Source organism: Mustela putorius, unplaced genomic scaffold, assembly GCF_011764305.1.
Source record: "Mustela putorius furo isolate JIRA1106 unplaced genomic scaffold, ASM1176430v1.1 tig00003834_pilon_pilon_pilon, whole genome shotgun sequence".
NCBI lineage: Eukaryota > Metazoa > Chordata > Mammalia > Carnivora > Mustelidae > Mustela > Mustela putorius.
The window spans coordinates 127,606,832-127,633,284 of record NW_025421987.1 but is presented as its reverse complement, the minus strand read 5'-3'; the positions used below and the strand labels follow the sequence as shown (position 1 = coordinate 127,633,284).

The 26,453-nt window shown below is 48.8% G+C and overlaps 1 protein-coding gene across 17 annotated transcripts in view; it reads left to right on the top strand.

The window, feature by feature from the left end:
• TRAK1 (trafficking kinesin protein 1) overlaps positions 1 to 26,453 on the top strand; it is a 118,060-nt gene that overhangs the window by 46,536 nt on the left and 45,071 nt on the right. For 2 of the 17 annotated variants that reach the window (XM_004754234.3, XM_004754237.3), the window contains exon 1: positions 11,405 to 11,718. The exons of 12 other annotated variants lie outside the window; for them this stretch is intronic. In XM_004754234.3, the coding sequence (XP_004754291.1) occupies positions 11,607 to 11,718 (112 nt within the window). In that variant the 5' untranslated portion in view covers positions 11,405 to 11,606. Of the gene's footprint in view, positions 1 to 2,788; positions 3,118 to 11,404; positions 11,719 to 26,453 lie in introns of those variants that run through there. 3 more of the 17 variants (XM_004754236.3, XM_045089020.1, XM_045089022.1) reach the window with 3 other exon arrangements.

Sequence of the window (26,453 nt, the reverse complement as noted above, 5' to 3'; positions counted from 1 at the left end):
TCAAGGTTTTAAACAAAACCTTGGAAAACCTTGGGGCACAGCCTCTGCTCATGTCTCACATGGGGGTCTGCTGTGGGGCTGTTGAGAGGTGCTGTCCTTGCCAGGGAGAGACATGATAGAGGACCAGAGGGAGAGATATGTTCAGATAATGGGGACAGCTATAGCGAGAATTAAAATCATTGGCTGCTGACTTTAAATAGGCAGATGTCCTAGAAAATCTTAAATGTGTACCTAAGCAGGGGTCAGGGAGAGGGAAGGACAGGGATTCAAGTGAGTGAGTGAGGTGATGGGGTCTGATTTCTATGTTGCCCAGGAAGAATTTGGAATTCGGTAGGGAGGGGCACAGTTCCTCCAGGGTATAAGTGACAGCTGGGGAACAGCATAACCAGAGACAGTACCATTCCCTGGCACTGTGTATCTTCCAAACTTTACCAAAAGCCTGTTTACATCCTGAGCCAAGATTCATCACCAGCTGCCTTTAGCTTTCCTTTCCCCTTCTGAGAGTTGAGGAGGTTCTGCTATTTGATGTTGCTGAAGAGGCAGGAACCCCGCTTTCCACACGGGACAGGATATGCTCTCCCAGTGTGCAGGCCGGGCCAAGTGGGCTCAGTTGGCCACCCAGCAAGTGGGAAGATCTGCTTGTAGCATCTTGTGCTGGTGGGCAAGCACGGCCTGGTAAAAAAGCACAGGGCCCTTGAGTACAGAGAGGGTACCTGGAGCTGGGAGAAGCTTTTGGAACTTACACAGGGGATAGGAAGCCAGCTCTGGGGACCTCACAGCACAGCATTAGAGGTGCATTTGCTTCCCATGATTTAGGAAGGTTGAGATAGGTCTATACTTAGTACAGATTCTGCCCAAGAGTCCATACATAGGGTTTGTAATTATGTGTGTGTATATAAACATGTGTGTGTGTGCACGCATATCTACACAGTTTTTTCTTAAAATTTTTTTAATTCAAATGCAGACACACACACACACACACACACTGTGTATGTTACCCTTCCTGATCTATCCGTCCTACTGACCTACCTCACTGTTGCAACTGTGGCCAGTGGACCAGCAGCACTGCTGTCCCATGGGAACTCGTCAGAGATGCAGAGTCTTGGGCCTGCTGCATACCTGCAGCGTCCAGATCTGCATTTCAGCAACAGCTCCTGGTACTTCATGGGCATGTTAACTCCTGGAAGCCCCGCCCTAGAGGGATGCTTCCGTGGTTGTGAACTGAGGCATCATATGCCACTAGAAGAATGAAGGGAAACGGTCCCTGTTCGGTCACCATAGAAGGAAAGGAGCATGCTTTCCCTATGGTGGAAAAGAGACCTTCTCGTATTACTAGCTTACAAGTTACATGGTCTTGAGTAGAAAATTAAGAGGAGAAACCCATCAGAGCCCACGCGGCTGCTGTTGATGCCAGCACATGGTTACGGCATCCAGCCAGCAGGCTGGTGAGGTTTGGTAGGGAGTTCTGTTTTCGGGCTTTGGTTTCTGAGGGAGAGTTTTATTCCCAGAGGACATTTGGCAGTGTCCTTACATCAAGGAGAGAGAGGGGGTGGTGCTCCTGTGATCTAAGTGGTAGAGACAGGGGCACTGCTAAGCACCCCGCAATGCCCAGACAGCCCCCAGCAGCCACCTTAAGTGTCAGTTGATTTGACCTTAAATGTCAGTAGCACTGAGCTTGAGAAACCCTGGTTCAAGGGATGAAGCTAACCTATAGTTAGTCCAAAATCTATCTATTACTCATTTAATTGCGATATTTAAAACATGCCAAACACTAATCAACGGTGACTCCATTTTTTTTCTTTATGAAATAATACATTACAGATGCATTTATAAGGATGGTTGCAAAAGCCCATTCCCTCCCTCCCTAGAGGCAACCACACCATTTTGCAGGTGGGCTCTTGCCTTCTGTTGTTTGTACTTGGATCACACATGTGAGTGCCAGTGAAACAGTCTCTTGCATTGCCTGGGCCCCTTTGTGATGGCGTTCTCCCCCGTTTGTATGTTGCAAGCTGTTTTCCCAGAAGTTTGAGCAAAGGCATGAGCAGCAGAGCAGAACTGCATCTCAATGAAAGCATTTCTATTTTCTTTTTCTTTTCTTTTCTTTTTTTTTTTTTTTTAAGATTTTATTTGTTTATTTGACAGATCACAAGTAGTCAGAGAGGCAGGCAGAGAGAGGGGGGTAAGCAGGCTCCCTGCTGGGATAGAGCCTGATGCAGGACTCTATCCCAGGACCCTGAGACCACGACCTGAGCCAAAGGCAGAGCCACCCAGGTACCCTAGCATTTCCATTTTCTGAGTGATTTACCTTTCCTTTAGGTGGTGGTCAAAAATGTTCAGAAAAGGTGTTTCACGTATTAAATCAGGTTGACCAAGGAAAACCAAAAGTAATGGTTACAGATTTTAGAACGTGGCATTTTTTTGAAATGCAGACTTTATAGTGGCTCAGAATTGAGCAGATGTTCTTGTCTTTACATTTGTTGGAAGTGATGATGGTGGCAAGGCCCCCAGCTCCCACCTGCCCGCACCCCCCTTTCTCCTTGTGTGGCACCTCCCCGCCCCTGCTCCCAGCATCCTTGGAAGACATTTCCTCCATCTTGGCATCATTTTTCAGAGCCGGCTAGTTTCTATGGCAACTGTAAGATTGAAAGATGATCAGCGAGCGGGAGGCGAAGCGGGAGGCAAGGCTGGAGTGAGACCTCCGGCTGGTGGTGTGTGTCCCTGACGTCACCCTCCTCGCGTCTGGATAGGGCGATAACGGATACTCCCATTCAGGGCTGCTGGCCACTGCCGCTTTATTAGCAGGGCTGCTGGGGGGCTCTGCAAATTGCTTCTCTTTCTGCCCCCTCCTGTCCTCGCCCCTCCAGAATTCTGCTTCTCAGGCCTCTTTTTCTGTTTCGGCGGCAGACTGTCATTAAGAATGCACGGCTTAATCCCGGTGTGTTTCAGGACGCTCTTCTGCCCAGTGTTCTGGAAGGGCAGGGAGGCATGGCAGTGTTTTACTTGATGTTGATGGTGCTGTGAAGTCTGTTCTTTCCTCTGCGAGAATACTGACTATGCAGAAATTTATTGAAGCGGATTATTATGAACTAGACTGGTATTATGAAGAATGCTCGGACGGTAATTATGGCCCCCCGCGAAACAGAGCAGGAATGTGTAGGAGCATTGTCTCCCTCTGGGGTGGGGTGGTGATCTTGAAACCTTTGCTGGGGACACGGGCAGGAGGTGGTGGGGGGTGCTGGAACCTGCATGACCGCAGGCGTGCATGACCCTGCCGGTTTGGAAAGCAGGGTGGGTGAGATGGCAGCTGGGCAGGGCTCAGGAGGACCCTTCTGTGCTTAGTCGGTCTTTGCTCAGAAGGGCAGATGGTGTGTGCCTGGTTTGTGAGCGTTGTACTTCTCTTGGATTGAATTCGCTCTGGGGTGAGACCTGAGTTTGATGTTGACGTGCGCATGCATGCACACACGTGTGTATATGTGCGTGTGCACGCGTGTGCAAGGAGAGATGTGTTCAGTGACCTCTGTGCTGTTGGCGGGGCTGGGAGTAGTGGATTGAGGAGGCGGCTCTCTGGACTGTTGGCAGCAGGCCTGGAAGAGTCCTCCCTTTCCCAAGCGCAGACCGAGCCCTGACCGGAGGTGGGCCCTGGGGAGGCTGGAGAAGATGCAGAAGCAGCTTCTTACCCGGCAGGCAATTCAAATGCATTTTGCTTGTGGGATCCCTGCGATCTGTGGGGGTGGGGAGACATTGGGAGGGGCTGGAGAGACTGTCTCCTTCTGTCACAGGCCGCGTTTGTGCAGGGAGGGTGTGGCACATTCCAGAGGAGACTGGGTGGAGTTTGTGTGGCCAGAGAGGCCTTGGGAGGTTTCTGGTACCTGGAAATTAGCACTGAGATGCATTCTCAGGGAGGCCACAGGAGAGGGCCCTTAGGCTCCTGTGGTGCTGGGTCCTAGAACCTTGTAGGACACAGTGGATCTGTCTTGTTTAATTTCTTCTTCAAAATGACCCTCAAATCACATGTCTTTCGCATGCCCCCCTCATCCCCCATACATGAAAAGAATACAATTAATATGTACAGTCTGAGGGTCTGGTCCCTAGTGGTACCATGTTCCCAGTGCCTCAGGAGCCATTAGTAGGTGAGGTAGCTGTTTCTTAATTGAATTGGGAGTTTCAGACCGCTCTGACCATGACCACGTTGGATGAATCTGAATGATGTAGCGGTCCGGGAGCTGGCCTCGTCAATAAGCTGAGGAACTGCATAATTATCTCCTGTCTGCTGATTGCTGCCTTGACCAACAGCTACGGGAGAGGGACGGGAGAGGCTTCCTCCAGGAGGGAGGGTGGGTATGTAATTGCGCTGAGAAACTTCCCCAGTTGAGCCCCACTGTCCCCCAGCGTTAGGTGAGGACAGCGTGGTGTGGAGTCCCTGTGTGGTTTTTAAATATCCTGAGTAATGGTGGTGGTGGGCTGCTCCGAGAGTCTTCTGGGGAGAAGATGACTGGGTCCTTTTTGCTGTTTGGATGTGTTATTTTTGATGCAGGTTCCCATCCTCTTACCTCACTCCAAGAGGCGATGATAGGGATGCTTCTTTTCAGAACTGTCACTGAACTCTTTAGAGTTTCCGTGGTGATTTGGGACTCAACTGAGTGAGCTCTCCCTAACTTTTATAGAGTGTGGACCTCAGTGGATCCCTGGAATGGGGAGTGTGAGTTCTAGCAGAATGCCTGTCCCACACTGTGGCTGAGTTGGGGCATGGCCATGGCTCCCACGGATCCCTCCTAGAAGTGGAGGAGGAAGGTGTTTCATACTGTCTTGACCCAGTTGCTACAGCATCCAGCTCTCTTTACACCCTGGTCCTTGGGAATAAAGCCAGTCGCTTGTGGTAGTTAGTCTGAGGACTGAGAGGCAGGCTGACTCTTATCTGGGTGTTTGTCAGAAGGATTTTCTTACCCAGCCATTTCTCAGTGGAGTCTTTTGGCCCGGAGGCAGCCAGATCTCTCTTCTTCCAACTGAAAGGAAAATGGAAGGAGAGGCTACTCATCGGTCCAAGGGTAAAGCAGTGTTGCTCGCAGTTACTGTCTGAGTGTGTATTGAGCAAAAATACTTGCCTTTACTCGCCATTCCGGTTTGGATAAAGGGGAGAGGGCCTTTGGGACAGAATCTACTGGGACAACCAGCATTTGCGTAATCCCATTTTTAAAATAGTCAGCAAAACAGGGAATACAAGGGACAGAAACCCAGAAATCATCGAGTTTAGGAAAGCCAGGGGATTGGGATTTCAAGTAAATGCTAATTTTACAGTTAACTCCTTTACTCATTTCTCCCTAGTTGGGTTCTTACCTGGCCTCGGCAACTGGTCTGGAAATGCATTTTGCCTTTGTTTATATATGCATCTTTTAAATTGCAAACAAAAAAGCCTTTTCATCTCCCAGTCCTCCCCTGCTGGGCAGTGGCTGGGGGGGGGCAGGTAGGAGTAGACACCTCACATGGCTTGTCTCTTTTATCATTTGGCATTTGAATCATTAATGAGGGGAACTTCCAGGGAACTTTCCATATTAATAACAAAAGAGGAGTCAAATGTTTTGAGAAAGATGCAAAATCATCATGTATGTCAGCATTACTGACTCACACTCGCATTGGAGGGTTAGCACTGGAAAGTAATGTGTATATATATATATATGGGTGGGAGTGTGGACCGTAGGACAGTTAGTACCCCTCTCTGCCTTCGGCTCTGGCCAGAATCCCAGTGTCCTGGGATCGAGCCCCACATCGGGCTGTCTGCTCCGCAGAAAGCCTGCTTCCTCCTCTCTCTCTCTCTCTGCCTGCCTCTCTACCTACTTGTGATCCATGTCTGTCAAATAAATAAATAAAATCTTTAAAAAACAAATTGGAATAAAAAATAGCTGCTAATCTCTTTTCCCTCTGAGGTTTAGGAGAGCTTTATTTGGTGTCGAATGCCGTATCCTTCCCCTGTTTTGGTCTCAGTTACGGATTCTCACATACCACCTTCCCCACCCGCCCCAACCAAAAACAGTGAGACCCCAGAGGGCATAACAAGGGGCATGGGGTAGGGGCTTAGAATAATAAGAAATTGGAGAGGTTGGTTGCCCAGCATCTTGAAGTCATTTCTAGAGATTCGAAACAACCAGCCCTCGACAGTATAGCATCTCCTTCGTGGAATTCGGGCAGATAAATGAGGGCCTACGGTTTTAAACTGCAGTGTCAGACAGCCCCAGCTAGCCACGATGGATGTGTCCCCCATCTAAAGCCTGCCAGATGATGAAAATCACCCACATATTTAAAAAGAAGATTCTCAGATTGACTCCAGATCCAGAGAGGTCCTGAGAAATCTGAATTTTTAGCACGTGCTTTAGGTGATTCTTTACATCGGGTGTGTTTGGGAAACTGTCCCAATGTCCGTGGAGACCAACCCCAGGCTCTGGAAAGTAATTCTTTAGATCTGTCACAGAATCCTATGTTGTTTCTTGGCTACACTGGTCACTTTTTTTTTTTTTTAAAGTATGTTTTTAGAAACAGGCCTTTTTAATATTTAAAAACGTCTCGGGTTCAAGTGTGTGTCTTTATTTATTTATTTATTAAAGATTTTATTATTTATTTGACAGACAGAGATCACAGGTAGGCAGAGAGGCAGGCTGAGAGAAAGGAGGAAATAGGATCCCTGCTGAGCAGAGAGCCCATGCAAGGCAGAGGCTTTAACCCACTGAGATACCCAGGCGCCCCAAGTGTGTGTTTTTAATGCACATGAGCAATGACTGTACAAGTACAGAGATTGCCAGAAAGTGCACTGGCCTGGAGTTTTCTGTCTGAGGCCCGTTTAGCACTCTGTATGGCTGTGTGGTTTGGGCACATCTTGGGACCTCTGAGTCCCTGTCAGCTCAGATGCCCCATCTGAAAGGTGGGGATAGCCACACTGACCAAAGCCTTAGTGAAGAGTAGTTGAGCCATAGTGAAGAGAGTCAGCCACACTGACCAGAGCCACAGCTGAGCCTTGAACAACGTGGGATTTGGGGTACTGACCCCCATACAATAAAAAAATCTGTGTAGAACTTTTGACTCCCTCAAAACTTAACTGCTATTAGCTATTGCAAATAACATAGTCAGTTGACACGTACCTGTATGATATACACGTGTTTGTCTGTCCATTGCAGTAATCTTAGAATCAAGTAAGCTAAAGAAAATGTTATTAAGAAAATCATAAGCAAGAGAAAATATACATACAGTACGTGCTGCATTTATTGAAAAAAATCCACATATCAGTGGACCCACCCACTTCAAACCCATGTTGTTCAAGGGTCAACTGTAAAAAGCTTCTGTAAATAGTGATGTGCTAGGTCAGTGCTTAATTTTATTTTCTCAGAAATAGCCTAATTAGTACGTTTTTTTAAAAAAAATCCCTTTCGGGGGCGCCTGGGTGGCTCAGTGGGTTAAGCCTCTGCCTTCGGCTCAGGTCATAGGTCATGATCTCAGGATCCTGGGATTGAGCTCCACATCAGGCTCTCTGCTCAGCAGGGAGCCTGCTCCCCCCCCTCCCCCGCCTGCCTCTCTGTCTACTTGTGATCTCTCTCTCTGTGTCAAATAAATTAAAAAATCTAAAATAAATAAATAAAATCCTTTTCAGAAGGGGAGTGGCATATTGAACAGGGTATAGTATCTTTCTTTCTTTTTTTTTTTTTTAAGATTTTATTTATTTGAGAGAGAGAGTCAGTGTGATAAAGGGGATGGTCAGAGGGAGAAGCAGATGTCCCGCTGAATAGGGAGCCGATGAGGGCTCCAGGGCTCGATCCCAGGACTCTGGCATCATGACCTGAACAGAAGGCAGATGCTTCGCCGCTTGAGCCACCCAGGTGCCCAAAGTGTAGTATCTTTACCACCTGTTTCTTGGCTAGTCTCTCTTGTACCCGTGCACCCTCATTGCCAGCTGTACGACATTGTAGTTGTGAGTGTCGGGGTTGGGGGTGGTTTCGCTCATGCTGTCTTATCACAGCGAAGCTCCGGTGGATGACTAAAGACATTGTTCCTTGGGCTTCTTACTCCATAGTGAAAAGTTGGTGACACTACATGGGAGCCATCATGGGGGCTCTGTTCCTCGCTTAACTGCAGTGACCTCTACAATGCCACCCCAAGGTCGGGGGTGGTAGCTTGTTTGGGAGTAAAGTTTTGTTAGAGGTATTGCAAGCATTCATTGGAAAACTGTTCCTAGGTTTTGAGATGATTTTCTAAAGTTCCTGCGCTTTGTGTCAAACAACGCAAACAGGCCCACATGTGTTCATCTTTTGCTTATTGTGGGATGAACCTTTGGGAGTGGGTGATGGTTTTTCCCTTTCCAGACATAGCACCCTTCTGAATGGCTGTAAAAGTGAGTTTAAAAAAAAAAAAAAAAAAAGAATTAAGTACAAATGCATAAAGTAACTGCTCGATCTTATCACTGGCTTTGGGAAAGTAGTGGTGACGTCCTCCCTCAGATGTCCATGCAAGCCCAGAGCCCAGGTTTTGAGCATGACGTTTCTCTTATTTTTTTTTTAATGGCATAGCAAGGTCCTTGGACTATGACCCTCAATAATGGGGGCTCTGCTCCAGTGGACCAAGAAGTTGGAGGTGGGGTGCTTGGAGCACTGAGAGAAGTCTGCCTGGTGGATGGTATGGGAGGAGAGGACAGAAGAACACTCGCGGCAAGGGGGTGCAGTGGGGTCAAGGTGGGCAGGGGGCTGTCGGCGAGGCACAGACCATGGAGGTCAGAAGGTGTACAGCTCACATCTTGAAAGGAAGGGGCACCCTCTGGAAGGAAGCTGCCCGGTGGGACTTGGGACAGTGGAAACGTTCTGTGCGTGTCTTCCAGGATGGTAGGCTAGCCACCTGTGGCTCTGGAGCACCAGAAATGTGGCTAGCAGGACTTGGATTTTGGATTTTATTTAATTTTAATCAATTTAAATTTGAATGTAAATGGCCCCAGTGGCTTGTGGCCTCTCTTGGGACAGTGCATGGTAGAGCTTTGGGACAGTGATGTCTCTGATGGTATGTTGAGTGGATCTGGAGAGAGACCCTCCCAGAAGGAAGCCCTCTACCTTCCTGTCCAGTGTTCCCAGCCACCGTCCGGAGTTCAGTCCTGCCCCTCTCCTCCGGGGCCCCAGTGTCAGGTCCTTGCCTTTAGGACGCACACACCCTTGCTACTTGATTCTTTCTGGGGCCAAGCTCCATGTGGAGGTCTGTCTAGGATCTCCCACTTGGCACAGGGATTGCTGGGCTTTCTTGTTTGGGTTTTTGAAGAAATTACTCCGTCAGAGAAGTTCTTGGGTCCATCTCTGCCTTTAATCTTGAAATGTATGCAGGTGTGGTTCAGGTTTGAGAACTCCTTGGCATCCCTGGTGGGGGCGGAGTGGGGGAGGAAGGGGAGGAGAGATTTGCTGTGGGAGGCAGGGAATATCCTGAAGGACTAAATCCAGAAATACGGGGTGACACAAAGAGTCTGGTTTTGTGTTCAAAATGCTGTGTCCTCAGTGTTTATTATGTAATATATATAGACTTGGACATCTTTTGTTAAAGATAGCCTAGATTTGAGTTAAAGGCTGAGTTAGAAACAACTTGGTGATGAGTCATCCCTGAGAGTATTTTCAAACACATGAGATCAGCTTTTGTTGTCATTTGTACACACCGTGGCCCAGTACAGTATCCTACACATCTTACAGTCAGTCTGATATTTGCTGAATGAATAATGCGCAAGGTGGAGATCCTCCTTCCCTTTCTCCCTCAACAGGGCTTCAGACTCACTGTCATTTGAATTGAATTATGCCCAATTTGATGCCATTTATTGAGATTAAATGGCATCCCCCCCACCCCCGAAGTGTGTGTCCTCCTAAACATTGTATTTAAAGCTTATGCAAAATGTGATTTTAAACCCCTTGCCACTGAATTTCTGCTAAGCCTCCTTTTCATAAAGAATACCTCTTTAATGTTGTACAACATAGTAATCATTTCCAGGTTTCCGAAATATTAACCAGACAATGCTGGGTTTTATTTTTAAATAGCATTTTCCTTGCATTCTGGTTTGCTATTTGAGGCACTCATATGGTCTTCTATTCATTTTTGTGGAGGTAGCAATTCAACGTAGCAGACCTCTTTAGCTGCCAAAATGGGATCTTCAGCCCTGCGGATCCAAAGCCAAATGAGACCAGGCACACGCCCCTGGGCAGGGAATTCTGCAGTGATGGCCTGGCCAGGGCTCTGCTAGCTGCCCTCAAGGTTCCCTGGGGGAGGTGAATCGGTAGACAGCGGTCTTAGGTCTCCTGCTTTTGCTTTTTGGAGCAGGGACGCCCGCCACAGTGTAGCTGGGAGGTGGCGGAGGCATGAAAATTGCAGAATGTGCTGCAGTCCTTAGCTGCCAGCGCTCGGGGCCACCTTCCGGTGGGTTTGATGGAAGAACCTGCCACTTCCACTGTCAGAGGCAGAATCAGACAGTGCCGAGGAATTGGTACTGAGACACAATTAAACCATGGATTCTTCTTCCAGGCGACATTGTAAATTATTCGGTTTTAGATGCTTTTCCCATCCCCCCTTCATCCTAGCAATTAGAATTTGTAAATCTGACTGTGAATACACAGATTTAAAATGACAGTGAAGGTTATAAAATGCGGATTTAAAAACAACAAAGGCCGTGTATTATTACTGAAGAGAGACTGAATGAAGCTTAAAACAGGTAATGGTGATTGCCATGTCTTTTTTTCCTTATGCTAGAAATCAGTGATCACTCCCTTCTCCGTCCAGCACTGTGTCAGGCTGTTGCCAAAGTCACACTGGGCTCGGGGGTACCTGGGTGGGTTGGTCAGTTAAGGCTCTGCTCTTGGCTCAGGTCATGATCTCAGGGTCCTAGGATCCAGCCCCGCAACGGGCTCCCTGCTTAGCAGGGAGTCTGCTTCTCTCTCTCCCTCTTCACCTCTCCCCTGCTCCTGCTGGCCCTCAAACAAATAAATAAAATCTTAGGGAAAAGAAAAAAAAAAGGCAGGTCGGTCTCTGCTTCTGGAGCACACCCACCAAAATTCTCTTATCTGAGGGCATTAGGCAGTTACTCATCAGGGCAGCTCCTCTGCTGGAGTCCTACCTTTAGACAGGTGTACCTGCTTCAGGCTTGTTTAGTATTGCTGGGCGCAGTTGCTATGAAACTTCCAGGGAGCTACCATTCCTCATTGCTTCCCGGGGGAGTAAGAGTGGGGAGAAGGATCTGGAGGTGGAGAGCTTAACCTAAAGTCCTGCACCTGCCTGCCGGCCTCCCCTCTGAGTCGACAGCACCTGCCAGGGTTACCTGGGGCAGGCAGGGCATTCCTATTCTGGCAGGTGCTTTTGCCCTGCCCCGCCCCACACTGTCCCTCCTCCCAGCTCCTGGGAGCCACCCCCTTCCGGGTCTGTCCTGAGTGACGCTGGGCTAATTCCCTGTGCACACCCTCCACTCCAGCTCAGCCAGGGAATGTCCTCTACCCCGTCCAGGGCCCAGCATGTGCCCCAGGGGTCCGGGCTCCAGTGGCTCCTCTGGGTAGACGGCTGGGTGCTACCCCAAGAACCACCTGTTAGGGCAATGTTTGGGCTTTGGGGTGACTTCAGCAATGTCCCTGAGAGATGTGGGAAGGGAAGAAGAGTACTTTGAGTATGACTACCAGGATGAAGAGAGGAAAACCTCCCGTGAACAGCATGAAAGCCTGGAACTCTTGGAAGAGGGTAAATTCTACACTTTGTTCCAATCTGATCCTTTCCCTGTTAGTGTCTCACTGGCTGTTTCACTCATCTCACAGCACTCTTCTGTTTTCCTATTGGCGTGTAACTTCCAGTATACAGATCTTACATGGTGAGTGGCTTGTAACAACCTCCGTGTAAAACCACACGCAGCACGTCCAGCACCTGAGGAGGCCCCTTGTACCCCAGGAGGGAGGCTGCTGTCCTGGCTTCTGTCATCTTTGATCTGTTTGCTCCTTTGTTCTTGATCTATGTAGATGGAATCAGTATTGGGCATTAGTTTGTCAGGCTTCTGTTGCTTAACCAATTCATACATGTTATTGCAAGTATCAGTAGTTGTCTGGTTGGTTGTTTTTCCCTTAGTGGCATCCCAGTACTCTTTTTTAAGAGGTTTAGTCGTTTTCTTGTAGCTGATTGGGTTTTGGTAAATTAATGGGCAAGAGACCGAGTCATTATTAAATAAAGTATGTTTTTGTGCCGGCGTTATTTTTACTTATTACTTTTTACATTTAAATTCAGTTAATTAAGGTATAGGGTATTATTAGTTTCAGGGGTAGAATTCAGTGATTCATCAGTTACATACAGCACCCAGTGCTCCTTCCATCAAGTGCCCTCCGTAATGCCCGTCGCCCAGTTATCCCATCCCCCCGCCAATAGGGACTTAAAAAAAACCCCACAACTTAGGATTCCTTCTTTCTTTTTTTCTCTTTCTTTCTTTCTTTCAAAGAATTATTTATTTGAGAGAGAGTGTGAGTGGTGGGGGGGAGGAGCTGGGTAGTTAGGGGTGGAAAGACTCTCAAGTGGACTCCCTGCTGAGTGGGGGCCATTACCCTGAGACAATAACCTGAGCTGAAATCAAGAGTCTGTCCTTAACCAACTGAGCCACCCAGGTGCCCCAGAGTGGTTAAAGTCTCCATGCCCAGCGTGGAGCTCACCGTGGAGTCTGAACTTAACACCTGAGGTCAAGGCCTGAGCTGAGATCAAGAGTCGGATGCTTTAACTCGCTGTGCCACCCACGTGCCCCTAAGGATTATTCCAAATAGAAAAGTACAAGGGCTGATGTTGAAGTCGCCTTGGGAACCCACCTTTAGGCTTTATCAGAGGGATGCTGCTTTTGGACAAGCAGGAGAGTGTTAAATTAAGGATAGGCCCGAAGGCTTGGTGCGAGTTTCCTAGTTGGCCTTCTTTGACTTTCGCCTACAACCCAGAGAGATCCCAGAGAAAGGGATTTTTATGGTGCACCTGGATGTTTCAATGGTGACTGCATATCTGTTCCTTAGGTCTTGAGTAAAATCAGTGTGAATACCTTTTCAAAATAATGTTCTGTGATGATCTCTTTTCATGTCTCAACAAAACCTTACTTTAGAAATTATTTATAATCAGCCTTATAGCAAAAGTTTCTCTTTTGAGGTTTCTGTCCTGAAGATACTAACATTTCTCCTGCTGGACAGTTAAAAGCATTACTTTGGAGAAAGCAGGGAAAGGGGACAGCCAGGAGAGAGCCAGGGGACTCTGTGCTAAGGCTAGGTGTCCTGCCTGGCCCTTTCACAGAGGAGATAGTGGAGGTGGATGGAGAAGTGTCTGGCCGATGGGGACTGCACATGAGTCAGGTTCCTGAAATACTCAGGAGAAAGACATCCGTGTGTTCTTGTAGGTTTACCTGGATCAGCTGCTGTCCCTTACAGCTGTGGGACTGTAGCCTGCAGTCCCTGTGCCCATATCACCTGGGACCTGGTTAGAAATGCACATTCTTGGGCCCCAGACCCACAGAGTCACAACCCACTTTTTAACAAGATCTTCCAAGGCTTCCCATGTGGATTAAAGTGTGGGATGAGCGGTCGCTGTAAAGCAGAGCAGGATGATTTTAGAAACCACTCATTGAACCATACGATTCTAAATTAAAGACTATATCAGGTTCTGGAGCAGTGTCTTATAGCCTAGGCAAGAGAAGAAAAAATGTTGTATTGAAAATGTTTCCTATATCTGTATTTTTAACCTTAAGGCAAAAACTCTGAGCTGATGATGGTGATGAGACCCAGTGTTTGTCTTGTATTTACTGCTTGGGCCGGGCACCTTTCTAAGTACTTTCTATGGGTCTGTCCATTTCATCCTTAAAACAACCATATGTGGTGAAGCGCTGTTACCATTTCCATTTCACCAGTTTATAAGAGGAAACGTATTTGACCTTGTCCAGAGTCGTGGAGCTAGTAAGTGATTTCAACCTATGTAGAATGGCTCAGGGGCCCTCTAATCTTAAACCATTGTGCTAGCAGCTGTCAAAGTGGGTTCCCGCCCAGTAGCATCAGCATCACCCAGGATTGTGTTAGAAATGCACATTCTCGGGCCCTGTCCCCGAATGTGGGGACTTGCTGAGCCAGACACCCTGGGGTGGGGCCCGGCAGACTGGGTTTTAACATGCCCTCTGGCTGATTCCGAAGTACATTGTCCTGTGCTGGGCCACGTTTCATAGATAACCATGGGTGTTGGTTCGCAACCCTTTCCAGAGCTTCCTGGGTGTAATCTGAAACCCGCCCCCATTCCCCCGTGGGTAGCTAGAGATGAAGGAGGAGGCAGGCCACTCCAGATTGGTAGGTGGCAGAACTTCCGTAGGAGGCTTGCCTTGGGCAGCTGGAAGACAGTGGGTCCCCACACCTGCCTGCCAAACCTTAGTTTATAGAGAAGCTTTAACAGGGTTTAGTCACGTATACTGTGCAGGTGTTCTTAACACTACTTTACCATCTCAAGTCTTTAACCTTGAAATGGCCTCTGGGAGCAGGAAAGGCCAGCAGAACCCACATTCCAAGTATAGGGAGGGGACAGGGAGCCTCTGAGTGCCCAGGTCAGGCTCACAGATCACCTGAAGGTAGTCACATCTTTTTTTGGCATCCCCCAACACAGGTCCCCTACTTGAAGATCACATTCAAGGGGGGGGGGCACTGCTCTGTATTTGCCATCTCATAGACTTAATTTTCCTCTCATAGACTTAAATTCTCTTTTGTTCCTTCCTATTCCATTGCCTTCCTTTCTCCAATAAAATGCTCAAGAGTCCTGGAGGGGTGAAGTGTTCACAATAATTTCAAGACAGTGAGCTCCAAAGAAAGACAATTTATTGCCAGTGTGCTTCCTTTTCTTTGTAAAATGAAATTCATGAGACTGGCTCCCGGCTGCAGGAAGTCTGGGGCATGGATCAGAAGACGGTGGTTTGGTTTGACAGGTTTGGTTTCTGGAGCCAGTCCCGTGTCCTGGAGCAAGCCACTTGCTGGACAGGCTCTTGCTTTTCTCCAGCGCTGTCGTACTGCCTGTGTCTTGAAAGCAAAACAAGATGGAAAGCACATCCTGTATGTGGAAGAGAAGTGCTCTTGGGTAATGAAATTATGTGCAGGATGTGGACTGGACTGTTCCCTGGATTCTGAGCTGGTTTAGGTGGTTTTCTTCCCTGTAAACTGACCTAAAAGAAGTGCTGGATTGCTCTGATAGCTGTGGGTCTGGGACACATTTATTCTCTTCGGTCACCTCGCGGGGGTGATAGGCACCTTCCAATGTCCCCCTTTAACCTTCAAAACAGCCTTTGAAATAAATGCTCCTCCCATTTGCTGTCCGCACAACAGAGGCTGAGCTGGGTTGTCCCTGACCTGGGTTGTCCCGGACCTGGGTTTCCCCACCGTCATCCTGCCTGGGGTCTGCCTTCCACCACACCCAGGCGTAAAGCTAATGGAGTTGAAGGCCCTTCCTGGCCTCTCCTCATGTAATGGTTCTAACTCATGGGGAGGGTGCTCCCAAGAGAAGCAGCTTGTTCACACCAGGCAGCTGTGAGGGGGGGCTTGGTGCTCGCCGTCCTCCTGGGAGATGTCTGGGTTCTGTGTCTTCCGGCCACTGAGGACTTGAACAGTGCAGAGACGGCATTGACCCGAAGCAGGTTTGGGCTTCGTGGCATTCTTGAAGGAGGCCTCTGCTTGTTTGCCGCAGTCTCCTCTGCTCGGGCTGAGAATGGGCAGGGATCAGGGTGGGGGCAGGCCTCAGTGCTGCTGGAGTGAAGTTCTAGGTTGTGCCCCGCTCTCCGCGCCGAGTGGGGTGCTGGCACTGGCACCAGGAAAACACTGGTGAAGAGTGAAATTTTGTGGTCATTTCCTTGTGGTTTGCTGTATGGCAGATTCCTACCACTTTCTCAAGGGAGTGCCTAAGGAATCCTGATTTCGTAACTTTTTTTCTCATCTGGACATTCCTTGGGGCTGTTACCCAACTGCAAAGTTTCTCACCCCGTCCCTGGCAGGTGGCAGGATCGGAAAAGAGCATATGGAATTCTCTGGGGTTTACCTGGTGCCCTCATAGCAGGTTTTGGTTTTCTGAGCCCACGGGCTACAGAGGAGCCTTAGTCCTGGTGCCTGCTGGACCAGGGCTGGGTTCTGTGTCTCCCGGCCACTGAGGACTTGAAGAGCACAGAAACAGCATTGACCCAAAGCAGGTTTGGGCTGCGTGTCATTCTTGAAGGAGGCCTCTGCTTGTTTGCCTCAGTCCCCTCTGCTCGGGCTGAGAGTGGGCAGGGGTCAGGGGCAGGGCTCAGTGCTGCTGGAGTGACGTTCTAGGAGTGCTGGGCTTCTGGTGAAGTGCTGCTGGAGTGAAGTCCAGCAGGGCTGGACCCTGCTGATGGCCAGGACGGAAGTGGCCCCATCCGTGCTTTGCACAAATGGCAGTTTTCAGGTGACGAGCACTAACCAGATACGGTCATCTGGAAAAGCAGAGTTGGAGAAAACACCAGTTGACAGTAGGAACGTAGCAAGGGTTTGATGGAGAGCCTCCGGCCAGGGGACTCTGTGCATGGTGGCACCCTGCTGGGCTGTGCCAATTCTCCAGCTGGTTCAAAGGCGCAGGCTGAGAGGCAGCACCAACGGCACATTCCTCCAGTTTGAGAGGGAAATTGCCGGCTGCGTGGAGGGTGCTGGATGGGAGGTGTTTGTGACGTCTGCCCCAGAGCAGGCGCCATCAGGGTCCCGCCCTGGTGTCTGTGTTGACACAGGATGGCCGGCAGCATGTGAGCAAGCCGTGTAGGACTCTCTGCTGTAGGTCACGCAGGAGGAAGGAGCTGACCCAGCTTATCAGTACTGGTTCAGCACTGTTTGCTCTTGGTGTTCATGACCTTGGCCTCCAGCCTAGGGTTTGGTTAGTGGTATCCATGGCCACCCATGCAGGCCTCCAGCGATGTCCTTTGCTTGGGGTGGTCCTCTGACTGGGGTCCAGGGACCAGCATTAATCCAGGGCAGGTCGAGGGCAAGGCTTGTCTAGGGCCTGTGTTCTTTTGGGGTCCCTTTGCTGCTCTGCCCACTTCTGGCCCCTGTCCCCAACCCCTTGTCATCTTCAGTCTTCTTGTATCTGAGCTTCCAGCAGCGCCTCTCCTGGCACTTCCTGCTGGGTCCTCTCTGTCATGCTCGTTTATGCAAGTTCCTTACCTGCTTGAGGTTCATGCATTTTCTCAGCAGATCGTGGTTAAACTCTCCATTGTGTCGCGGCAATCAGGCCCTCCCATGATAGCTCTGTGAGGGAGGGGGGGGCGTTTCTCCATCTCTAAAGGGTGGACAGCAGTAATACTTCTGTCCTGGGATGAATGTAAACACTGAAGGAAGCAATAGCTGTCCAGCACTTGGCAGAGTGCCAGGACGTGGTGAGCCGTCGTGGAAGGACACCAGAGACCAACTGAGTGTTCCAGCCTAGGGTCGGGTGGATGTTTATGGCATCCAGGAGTTTGTGCTTATGTCAGTGGACAAACCACTTGGCTTCCCTCCCTGCCTGGTGTGTTAAATAGGGATCATTTGTACGTTGTGGAGCTGTGCTGGGTTTTAAGTGAAATAGTCCAGTCTGTTGTGAGATGCCCAGGGTAGCAGGGGACATGTTGTAGATACTCAGTAGGTGTCTTATTTCTCCTCCCGCATCTTCGGGAGTTTGCCGCCGTGCTCTGCTCTCAGCCCACCTTGGAAGGGAAAGTGACTCGGTAAAACAGTCACACTGGCATTGTAGTGAGTGGTGGTGATGAGCAGTGAAATGTAACCAGACTGTATTGTCTGGTTTGAGCTCTTGGCAGTGCTGCCCCTGCCCCACCCACAGTGCACACGCAGTCACTGGGGGTGACTGGACAGACTGCTGTTGTAGCAGGCCAGCCTCTGCCACCACACCGTCCCGGAGCCCAGCTCCTGGGGCTGTGGTGACAAACCAGCACTTTACACCGAGAGGAGCGGTGGCCTTGGTCAACCCATTTGCTTCTGGCCTGAAACCACGGCTTCTTATTAGTTGATGCCTTTCCTTTGAATGCTGCTTCTTTCTTAGCAGCTTCCTTCCTCATCCCTTTGTGTCCCATTGGACTTGAGACTGCCATTTTCCAAGTGGCTTCTTTCCCCCACCCCCAGCCCCAGGGACGTGGGAGAGAAGGGGAGGTGATACTCTGGGACCTTTGCTTATCTTGTGGTGACCAGATATACCCTGAGGCTTTAATGTTTTCATCCCTCCCTGTGGTACTGGTTAGACATGAGCCAAAAATCTTCCTTTTTTTGAGTATCAGTTATGTGTTGGTCCCCAAAGAAGGCTCCACTGCCTTCCTATGATGTTTATAGCCCAGGTGGGAGGGGACGTGGGCCATTTGTAAGAATTACATTCATTGGGGCACTGGGTGGCTGAGTCATTAAGTGTGTGCCTTCGGCTCGGGTCAGGATCCCAGGGTCCTGGAATGGAGCCCTTCCCCTATTTTGGAGCCCCAAGTCAGGATTCCTGCTTAGCGGGAGCCTGCTTCTCCCTTTCTCTCTGCCTGCTACTCCCCCTGTTGTGCTCTCTCTATGAAATAAATAAATAAATAAATAAAAATATATATATTTTTAAAGAATTGCATTCTTGGGGCGCCTGGGTGGCTCAGTGGGTTAACGCCTCTGCCTTTGGCTCAGGTCATGATCCCAGGGTCTTGGGATCCAGCCCCGCATCCAGGCTCTCTGCTCAGCAGGGAGCCTGCTTCCTCCTTTCTCTCTCTCTGTCTGCCTCTCTGCCTACTCTCTCTCTGTATCAAATAAATAAAATCTTAAAAAAAAAAAAAGAATTATGTTCTTTATGGCCTAGGCTGTGGCTGTTTTTGGTGGGTCATCACCCTATTCCTATACCCACTTCAAGGGCTACATCAAAATACTTATTTTGTGTGTTTGTTTAAGCCAAATAATGTGTGTCTTATGGGTCTGGTAGTTAATCCACTTGGGCTGTTGGGCCAAGTCTGAATGAATTTGAAGATAGGGGAAGGACAACAGCTGCGCCAGGGACAAGGTTGTAACTTGGGAGGAGAGTGGACGCCGGGAAAGGGCGTCCAGAGTCCCTCTTTTCCATAACTGGACCGAGGTGGCGCTTGGTTTCCTTACAGATCTACCACCTGAGTACATTTTCATGACAAGTATCCAAGTGAAAGTCATAGATCGTCTCTGTGGGGGTGGATGAGTACATTTGTGTGCTTTTGATCACGGCGGGTTTGGACTGGGGGACTACTGCTGTGTGGTCTGGGGAAGGCTAGGTCAGGGTTCGAGGCTGTGAAAGAAGGCTTTTACACTACCACGTAACGGGGCAGTGGTTGGAGCAGAGTCTTCCTATTTCCTGTATATGTGGTTGCCTATTTGGTAACTTAAAATATTGAGGTATAGCTTACATACCATAAAACTCAGCTACTTTAAATGGACAGTAATGCTTTTGAGGAAATTCTCAGAGGGATACAGCCATCACCCTAGTCCAGCTGTAGAACATGTGTATGCCCTCCCCGTGTGAGCTCCCTCATGCCCTTTCCTGGCTAGTCCCATTCCCACTCCCAGCCGCAGCCCCCACTAAGCTGCTTTCTGTCCCATTTGCCTGTACTGGATACCTCATAGGAAGGCATCCTAAAGGTATGGTCTTTTGTGTCGGGCTGCTTCTGAGCGCAGGCTGTCGAGGTCCCTCCACTTGCTGTGTATACCAAGCCTCCATTCCTTTTTACAGCTGTGTAACTTGCCAGGGGGCAGATGTACCACTTTCTGTTTATATGTTCACGGGGAGAGTGTCATTTGGGCTGTTTCCACTCTCTGGCTCTCATGAGTAATGCTGCTGTAAACATTTGTGTGCAAGTTTTGTGTAGACATAGGTTTTTCTTTCTCTTGTGCAGAGGCCTGAGGGACTTGTCAAGTCTGTGACCTTAGGCCATTCATCTGACTTCTCAGAGCCCGAGTTTCTCTGCCATAAAGTATGGGAACACAGGTGTCTAACCCACCAGCACTGTGTGTGGCCAAGGCACACAGGGGCTGCTGCCATTTAAAGATGTCCTCCTGCCTTTGGGGCACTTGACTGGCTCTGGAGATTAAGCCTCTGCCTTCGGCTCAGGTCATGATCCCAGGGTCCCTGCATCGAGCCCCACATCAGGCTCCCTGCTCAGCAGGGACCCTGCTCCCCCCCTCCATTCATGTTCTTTCTCGCTTGCTCTGCTTGCTCTCTCCCAAATAAACTAAATAAAAAAAGAAAAAAAAAAAAGATGTCCCCCTCATCAAGGTGCTTTGCCAGATTGGCCTAGTCTGGGAGTCTGCTTGCTGTCTTCCAAGGGAAGGCTGATTGGGAAAGCCACAGTCTTTACAGGGGCGGACTGTTGTCCTGCTGGGCCTCGGGGAGGAGCAGGAAGGCCCCAGCTGGAGAAGCGGCAAGAGACGGTCCCTGCAGAAGGAAAGAGGCACATGTAGCACCAAGCCAATCCAAATTCAAAAGCATCTAGACAAAGCTCTAAATAAAGGACATTTGTTTTGTAATGCCTGGAAACTTAGCCCCAGTGCTGACTCACAGAATTTCACAGGGGTGAGGGGCAATTTTTTAGCCTGTGGCTTTCAGGTTCTGAACCTTCCACTCCTTGCCTTGCCTGGGGGCAGGACAGACAGTAAGTACTTACTAGATTTACTTCCTGGAGGATGGGGGCCAACTGTAGGGATGCTATTTCAACTGGCACCTGCTGTTACTGGTCAGAGTGAGAGAAGGATAATCCACTGATTTGTGGACTCTTCCCTGATACCTAACTGCCGGCTTCCATCTCAACTGGGCATATTGAAAGCTTTATTCAATATGTTTAGGGTTTTTATAAATATTACAGAAAATAAAATTCACTTTTTAAAAGATTTTAAGGTAAGAGGAGAATTTATCAGGGAGGAGACTTGGAAGCAGTTTCTAAGGTTGAAAAGCAATGTTCTAATTAATTAAAGGATCTGTGAATAAGCTAGAACACGTAGCCAAACAACCCCAAATGCAAATATTATGGGCAGTCATGAATATCTTTTCTCCATTCATGGATATTGGTGATTTGGTCTTTGTGTTATAAGGGAGCGACGTCTCCTGAGGTCTTGGTGCTTGCGCACACACACACACATGCTCTCTCTCTCTCTCTCACACACACACACACTTATAATTTAATCATATATATGTGCACTTTTGTCTGTATACACATATATATTTGTACATGTGCAAAACATTCATTTATTTGCTTCAAAGATGTGTAAAACTGACAGGAGAAATGTTACCAAAATTCGGTTAAGAAGTGATGAGAGCTACTCTTTTCACACAACTTGAGGAAACTCTTTCCACCATGATGCAGTACCTAAGTGAGCAGTGAGGACTGCCAACCAGAGTTTCTTGGAGAAACCTGATAAGGCCAAATCTGTCAAGGGGGCCTTGTTGAGTCCGTTAATGTGATGAGAAGGCATGGGTTCATCGGGAGAGAGGGTCGTATGCTGGAACCTTCTTGCCCTCCACTCCATTGGTCAGGCTTGCAATTCTGTGTCTGACCTCCTGCTCTGGCCACTTCATGGCCTGCCCCACCCCTGCCCACTTCTCCCACTGCTGCCCTGGGGCTCCTTCCCAGGTGCGTGTCTCATTTGACCCTGAAGTCCCACCCTATCCCCCACCCCTGCTGATCCTGGCCCCTTGTTTTCTTCCCTGCGGGGGTTTCTCTTGGGCCTCAGGTGGTCACCCTGAGTTTCCCACTGACAGCATCTCCTCATTAGACAGGCACTCGTCTCTCTTCAGGGCCTACTCTCTGTAGATATTGGAAATTTCTTGGCTGGCATCTCAGGTCTATGAACGGGAACTGTAAACCGGCTGCCAGCATTTATTCTCAAAAATGTCTGGGGCATGGCTTAATTTGCATAAAGTTTGCATTGCTGATTTTCAGCCAGAACTGCCCGCCCCACCTCCCTAGGAGCTGCACCCTCCTCCCTCCCCCAGTTAGCTGACAGCCTAGTACAGGCCTTGCTGTCTCCGCTTGGCCTGCCGAGGGCCACTCATTCCAGTCTGGCTTACTGATTTCACCTGCCCACCCAAGGATAGGCACTGGGTTCTTCTCTCATTGCAGACCATGATTTAGCTCTTGGGAAGGCATTCCTTGCTGCTGTGGGCCTCCTGCTACAGGCGGTTGCGTGGCTCTCTGCCTGGCACGTTATTCCCGTAGTGACTTCAGCCGCTGCCCCCCTTGCCATTGACTGCATTAGGGCTGCCCCATCGTGCTTCTGACCTTCTGTCACATGCACCTGTCTTTGTGGGGGACAGTATGCCTAAGAAGTGGAGTGCCCGTGTCCCCTCTATTCCAGTGAGAAGCCCAAATCCTGTCTTTCTGATTTACTTCCCATCCCATCCTGTCTCTTAACTCTCTGAGCAAGAGAGACCACTTCTCTCCATTTAACAGCCATTTAAGATTGCCTTGGATTAATCAACAGCCTTGACTACCCCCGCCCCCCCACATCTCTGTACTGTAGCCAGAATTTTTTCTGAAATACAGCTCTTAGGTGGACACTTTTTCTTTGAGAACGGCTTCTGCTGTCCCATCATGGAAGCCCAGGCTCCTTAAACGGACTTGCTGGACCTCACACACCCTGGGCCCCAGCCCAGCGTTAATGTGGGCGGCCCGTTTTCTCTGTGCCTCAGAAGGGGCAGGTCTCCCATCCTGGTGAACACAGAGTCTGCTGCCTGTTTGAGACATGTTAGTTTGATACTGCAGGAGGGGTGCTGTGTGTGTGGTGTATCAGCTTTGCTACTGTGGGCATGTTAAACTTCTCTTCCTAGGACTTAGACCCTAGTTTGTTCATGTTACTATGGAGGTTTATGGCTGTGCTTTTACTTTAGTGTTTGTTTGTTTTTTCAACATTCTTTGAGTGGAAGTGGATTGATGTGCTCTCTCTCCTTTGGTCAGAATTGGAGCCTCTCTTTGGAATGTCGTTCCCATGGAGAGAGAAACAGGACCATGGTCTCTTGTAGATTGAATATCTAGAAAGTCTGTGCTTGGAAGGTGCAGCCTATACTTGTCTTACTGTTTAAAGGCATTGTTGGTTCTTTGCCCACTTCAGTGTTCTCACCCCAGCCCCCTCATTTCTTGGAAGAGGAACGCAAGAAATTACAGGGCTTTGTCCAGGGCCTCATGACCTTGGTAGAGTCTCCTGTGGAAACCTAAGCATCAGAGCCCTGGCGCCGGGGATCTCTGCCCTACACCAGAGATGCTTCTTGCTCTGTTTCTGGGTCCTGAATATTGTTGATGTGTGCTGGCCTCAGCCTCGCCCTTGTGTCCTCTATGGCTCCAGCTCAGGACTCAAGCCAGACTGGCCGACGTGCAGTCCTGCTGTGCAGCCATGACCTTGGTCGGGTCCTTCACATCTCAGTTTTCTCATCTGTGGAATGGTCACCGTGACAGCACCCACCCTGCAGGCTTCGGTGAGGATTAAGGAAAAAGCACATTAAATACCCCGGACTTAGCAGAAACTGCGTGAATGTTAACTGCTGCCCCTGCTGGGCATCTTCTAAGATTGACATCACCATTTGGTAGCTTTATGACATCAGAGGATTGACTTAACCTCTCTGGGCCTCAGTTTCCTATTTTATTTTTTATTTTTTAAAATATTTTATTTATTTATTTGACAGACAGAGATCACAAGCAGGCAGAAAGGCAGGCAGAGAGTGAGGAGGAAGCAGGCTCCCCGCTGAGCAGAGAGCCCGATGGGGGCCTTGATCCCAGGACCCTGAGATCATGACCTGAGCTGAAGGCAGAGGCTTAACCCACTGAGCCACCCAGGCGCCCCTAAATGTCAATATTTTTATGACTCTTCTAATTTTTTCCTGTGTTTTTATTATAAATCAGTACATCTTCTCTTCATTAGGATTATATATATAATATTATATATATAATATATATGTATATATTTATTTATTTAACAGGGAGAGACACAGCAAGAGAGGGAACACAAGCAGGGGCACTGGGAGAGGGAGAAGCAGGCTTCCCGCTGAGCAAGGAGCCTGATGCGAGGCTCCATCCCAGGACCCTGGGATCATGACCTGAATGAAGGCAGAGGCTTAACCCACTGAACCCCTCAGGCACCCCAGATTACATGTATTTTTCAAAGCATTACTGGAATAACAATACACATCCTTTAATAGCTCAGAGTCCGTAGTGGTTTTTCATTTATGCCTCTGACTTCCGAAGCTGGGCTCTCTCAAAGGCCTGGGGACTTTTGGAAGGTCTCTCCCTCACTCTGTAGCCCTAACTGAAAGTGAAAGTTCACACCTGCCCTCCTGTCCCTGGTGCGTGGCAACAATATGTATGGTTCATGCTAGGAAAAAACCCACTGGTCCAAGTGTATACATACTATTAGGTCAATGGTTAAAGCACATTAAAGCTTTTTGAAAATTAGCTTTAGAAAAGGAAACACGAGGGATCTTTGTGGTGGTGGATACACAACCAACAGGGTAATAGGATTGTTGAGAGTTTACGAGTCCCATGTGGGGGCATGCTTGCACACTCAGACAAGTAAGAATTAAGCTGGGGAAATCCGAGTGAGCTTCGTGGATTGTATCAGTGTCAGTGCCCTGATTGTGATATTTCACAGAACGTTACCATCTGCGAGAAACTGGGTAAAGGGTGTTAGGGACCTCTCTATTATTTCATACATCTATCTGCATGTGATTATCTACACATGATTAACTCAAAAAATTCGCCTAAAAATAGAAGTGTAATTTCTGATTAATACAATCCCAGAGGGAAAAAGCAGCTTGGAATCCTGCTGTCTCCTGTTTGGGTTGACATGGAGACCAATTCAAGTCTAGCCTGGTTTTCTTTTTCTCCACATTAGCAGAGTACTTTGTCCTCTAAGTTAAGGGCTGGGGTAGGCAGTAAGCAGGGCCCCCTGGTCAGGCCCCCTGGTCACAACACCCGGTTCTCACAGAGGCGTTTTGTTACTGCTGGGGTCTGTTTCTTGTTAATGAGCTGGGTGTGCCCATGCTTGTCCGTGGGGCCAACAGGTTTGGGGGGCCTCCTGCGTCTTTTCCTGCAATGCTGCCACAGAGCACAGTTGTAACCCCCACCCCGCTCCGGTGAAAACAAACTCCTGTGGGGGCACAGGAATCTTCTCTTAAGGATTTCTCCTGCCCTGAGCTGATGAACAATTTAGAGCAGTTTGAGCTGTCCTCCACCTCCATCAAGTTAAATTCTGGTTTAAACCAACCCTTACATGAAGCTCTCTGGTTTTTGCTAGCAGGGCAGCCCCCACTGGAGGCCAGGGAAGGAAAGCGCCCGAGGCAGCGTACTTCCTTCCAGTCCCACAGAAGTGTCTGGTGGAGGAGAGAGCTGGAAGGGGGTTTCAGATTTGGAACCAGATTTCAGATCTCCTTAAGCTAGAAAATCATTCCAACGGATCTGCTTTCTCTGAGCTCATTCACTAGGGTGATCTTTACTTGCATTTAATAAAATATTTAGAGACCTATCGCATTCCTCTTGCAGCTTGCCATTAGCAATGCTACGGAGGTTGGCTTAGTAACCCACTTGATTCCCACCTGCCTTGCCTGGGCCGTTACTGGACGTGGGTCATTGTGAAAGCTGAACCAAGTCTTTGGCTCTGAAGGAATTATTTTGTAGAGTCTTAGTTATAAGGAGTTACCGGGACTCTATTAATGGCAGAAGTGGCAAGTTTCAAATAATTTTTCACTTGGGTCATACAAGGACTTACGTTCATTCCTTCCTCCACAGAATAAAACCTGTGACACCCTTCTTGGTATTTGCGGAATTGCAAATCGATTCCTTGCAATGGATTTAAAATAAAACCGCCCTGCGATTTTTCCGCAGACTGAAGTATTCTTTTGTGGCACGACCTTTTACTCCAACAGAAGGAGAACAAAGACCCACGCGCTCTCAGGTGGCCTGCGTAGCCTCTCATGACCACAGCCAATTAGATACGTGGTGAAATACCAGTCTGCGAGCTGTGTATTGGTCCGTGGTGGGAATGATATTCGCCTTTTTGGTGTGGATTAAAAAGAATCGGTGACCCTAGTTTTCATGGTAGGGAAACTGGTTGCCTTGCCTTAGAATTTAGGCTATTTGGAGAGGGGAGGGGAGGGACTGCACCATTATGAAATGATCAGGTAAGATGGCTATTTATTTATTTATTTATTTCCCAAGATTTTATTATTTATTTATTTATTTATTTATTCGGCAGGCAGAGATCACAAGTAGGCAGAGAGGCAGGCAGGGGGAGGGGGAAGCAAGCTTCCCGCTGAGCAGAGAGACCCATGCGGGGCTCGATCCCAGGACCCTGGGATCCTGACCTGAACTGAAGGCAGAGGCTTAACCCACTGAGCCACCCAGGCGTGCCCTAAGATTGTTATTTAATAATTATACCAATAGCCCATTTCTGAAGGATCCTACTCCGTCCATGCGGTTGGGTACT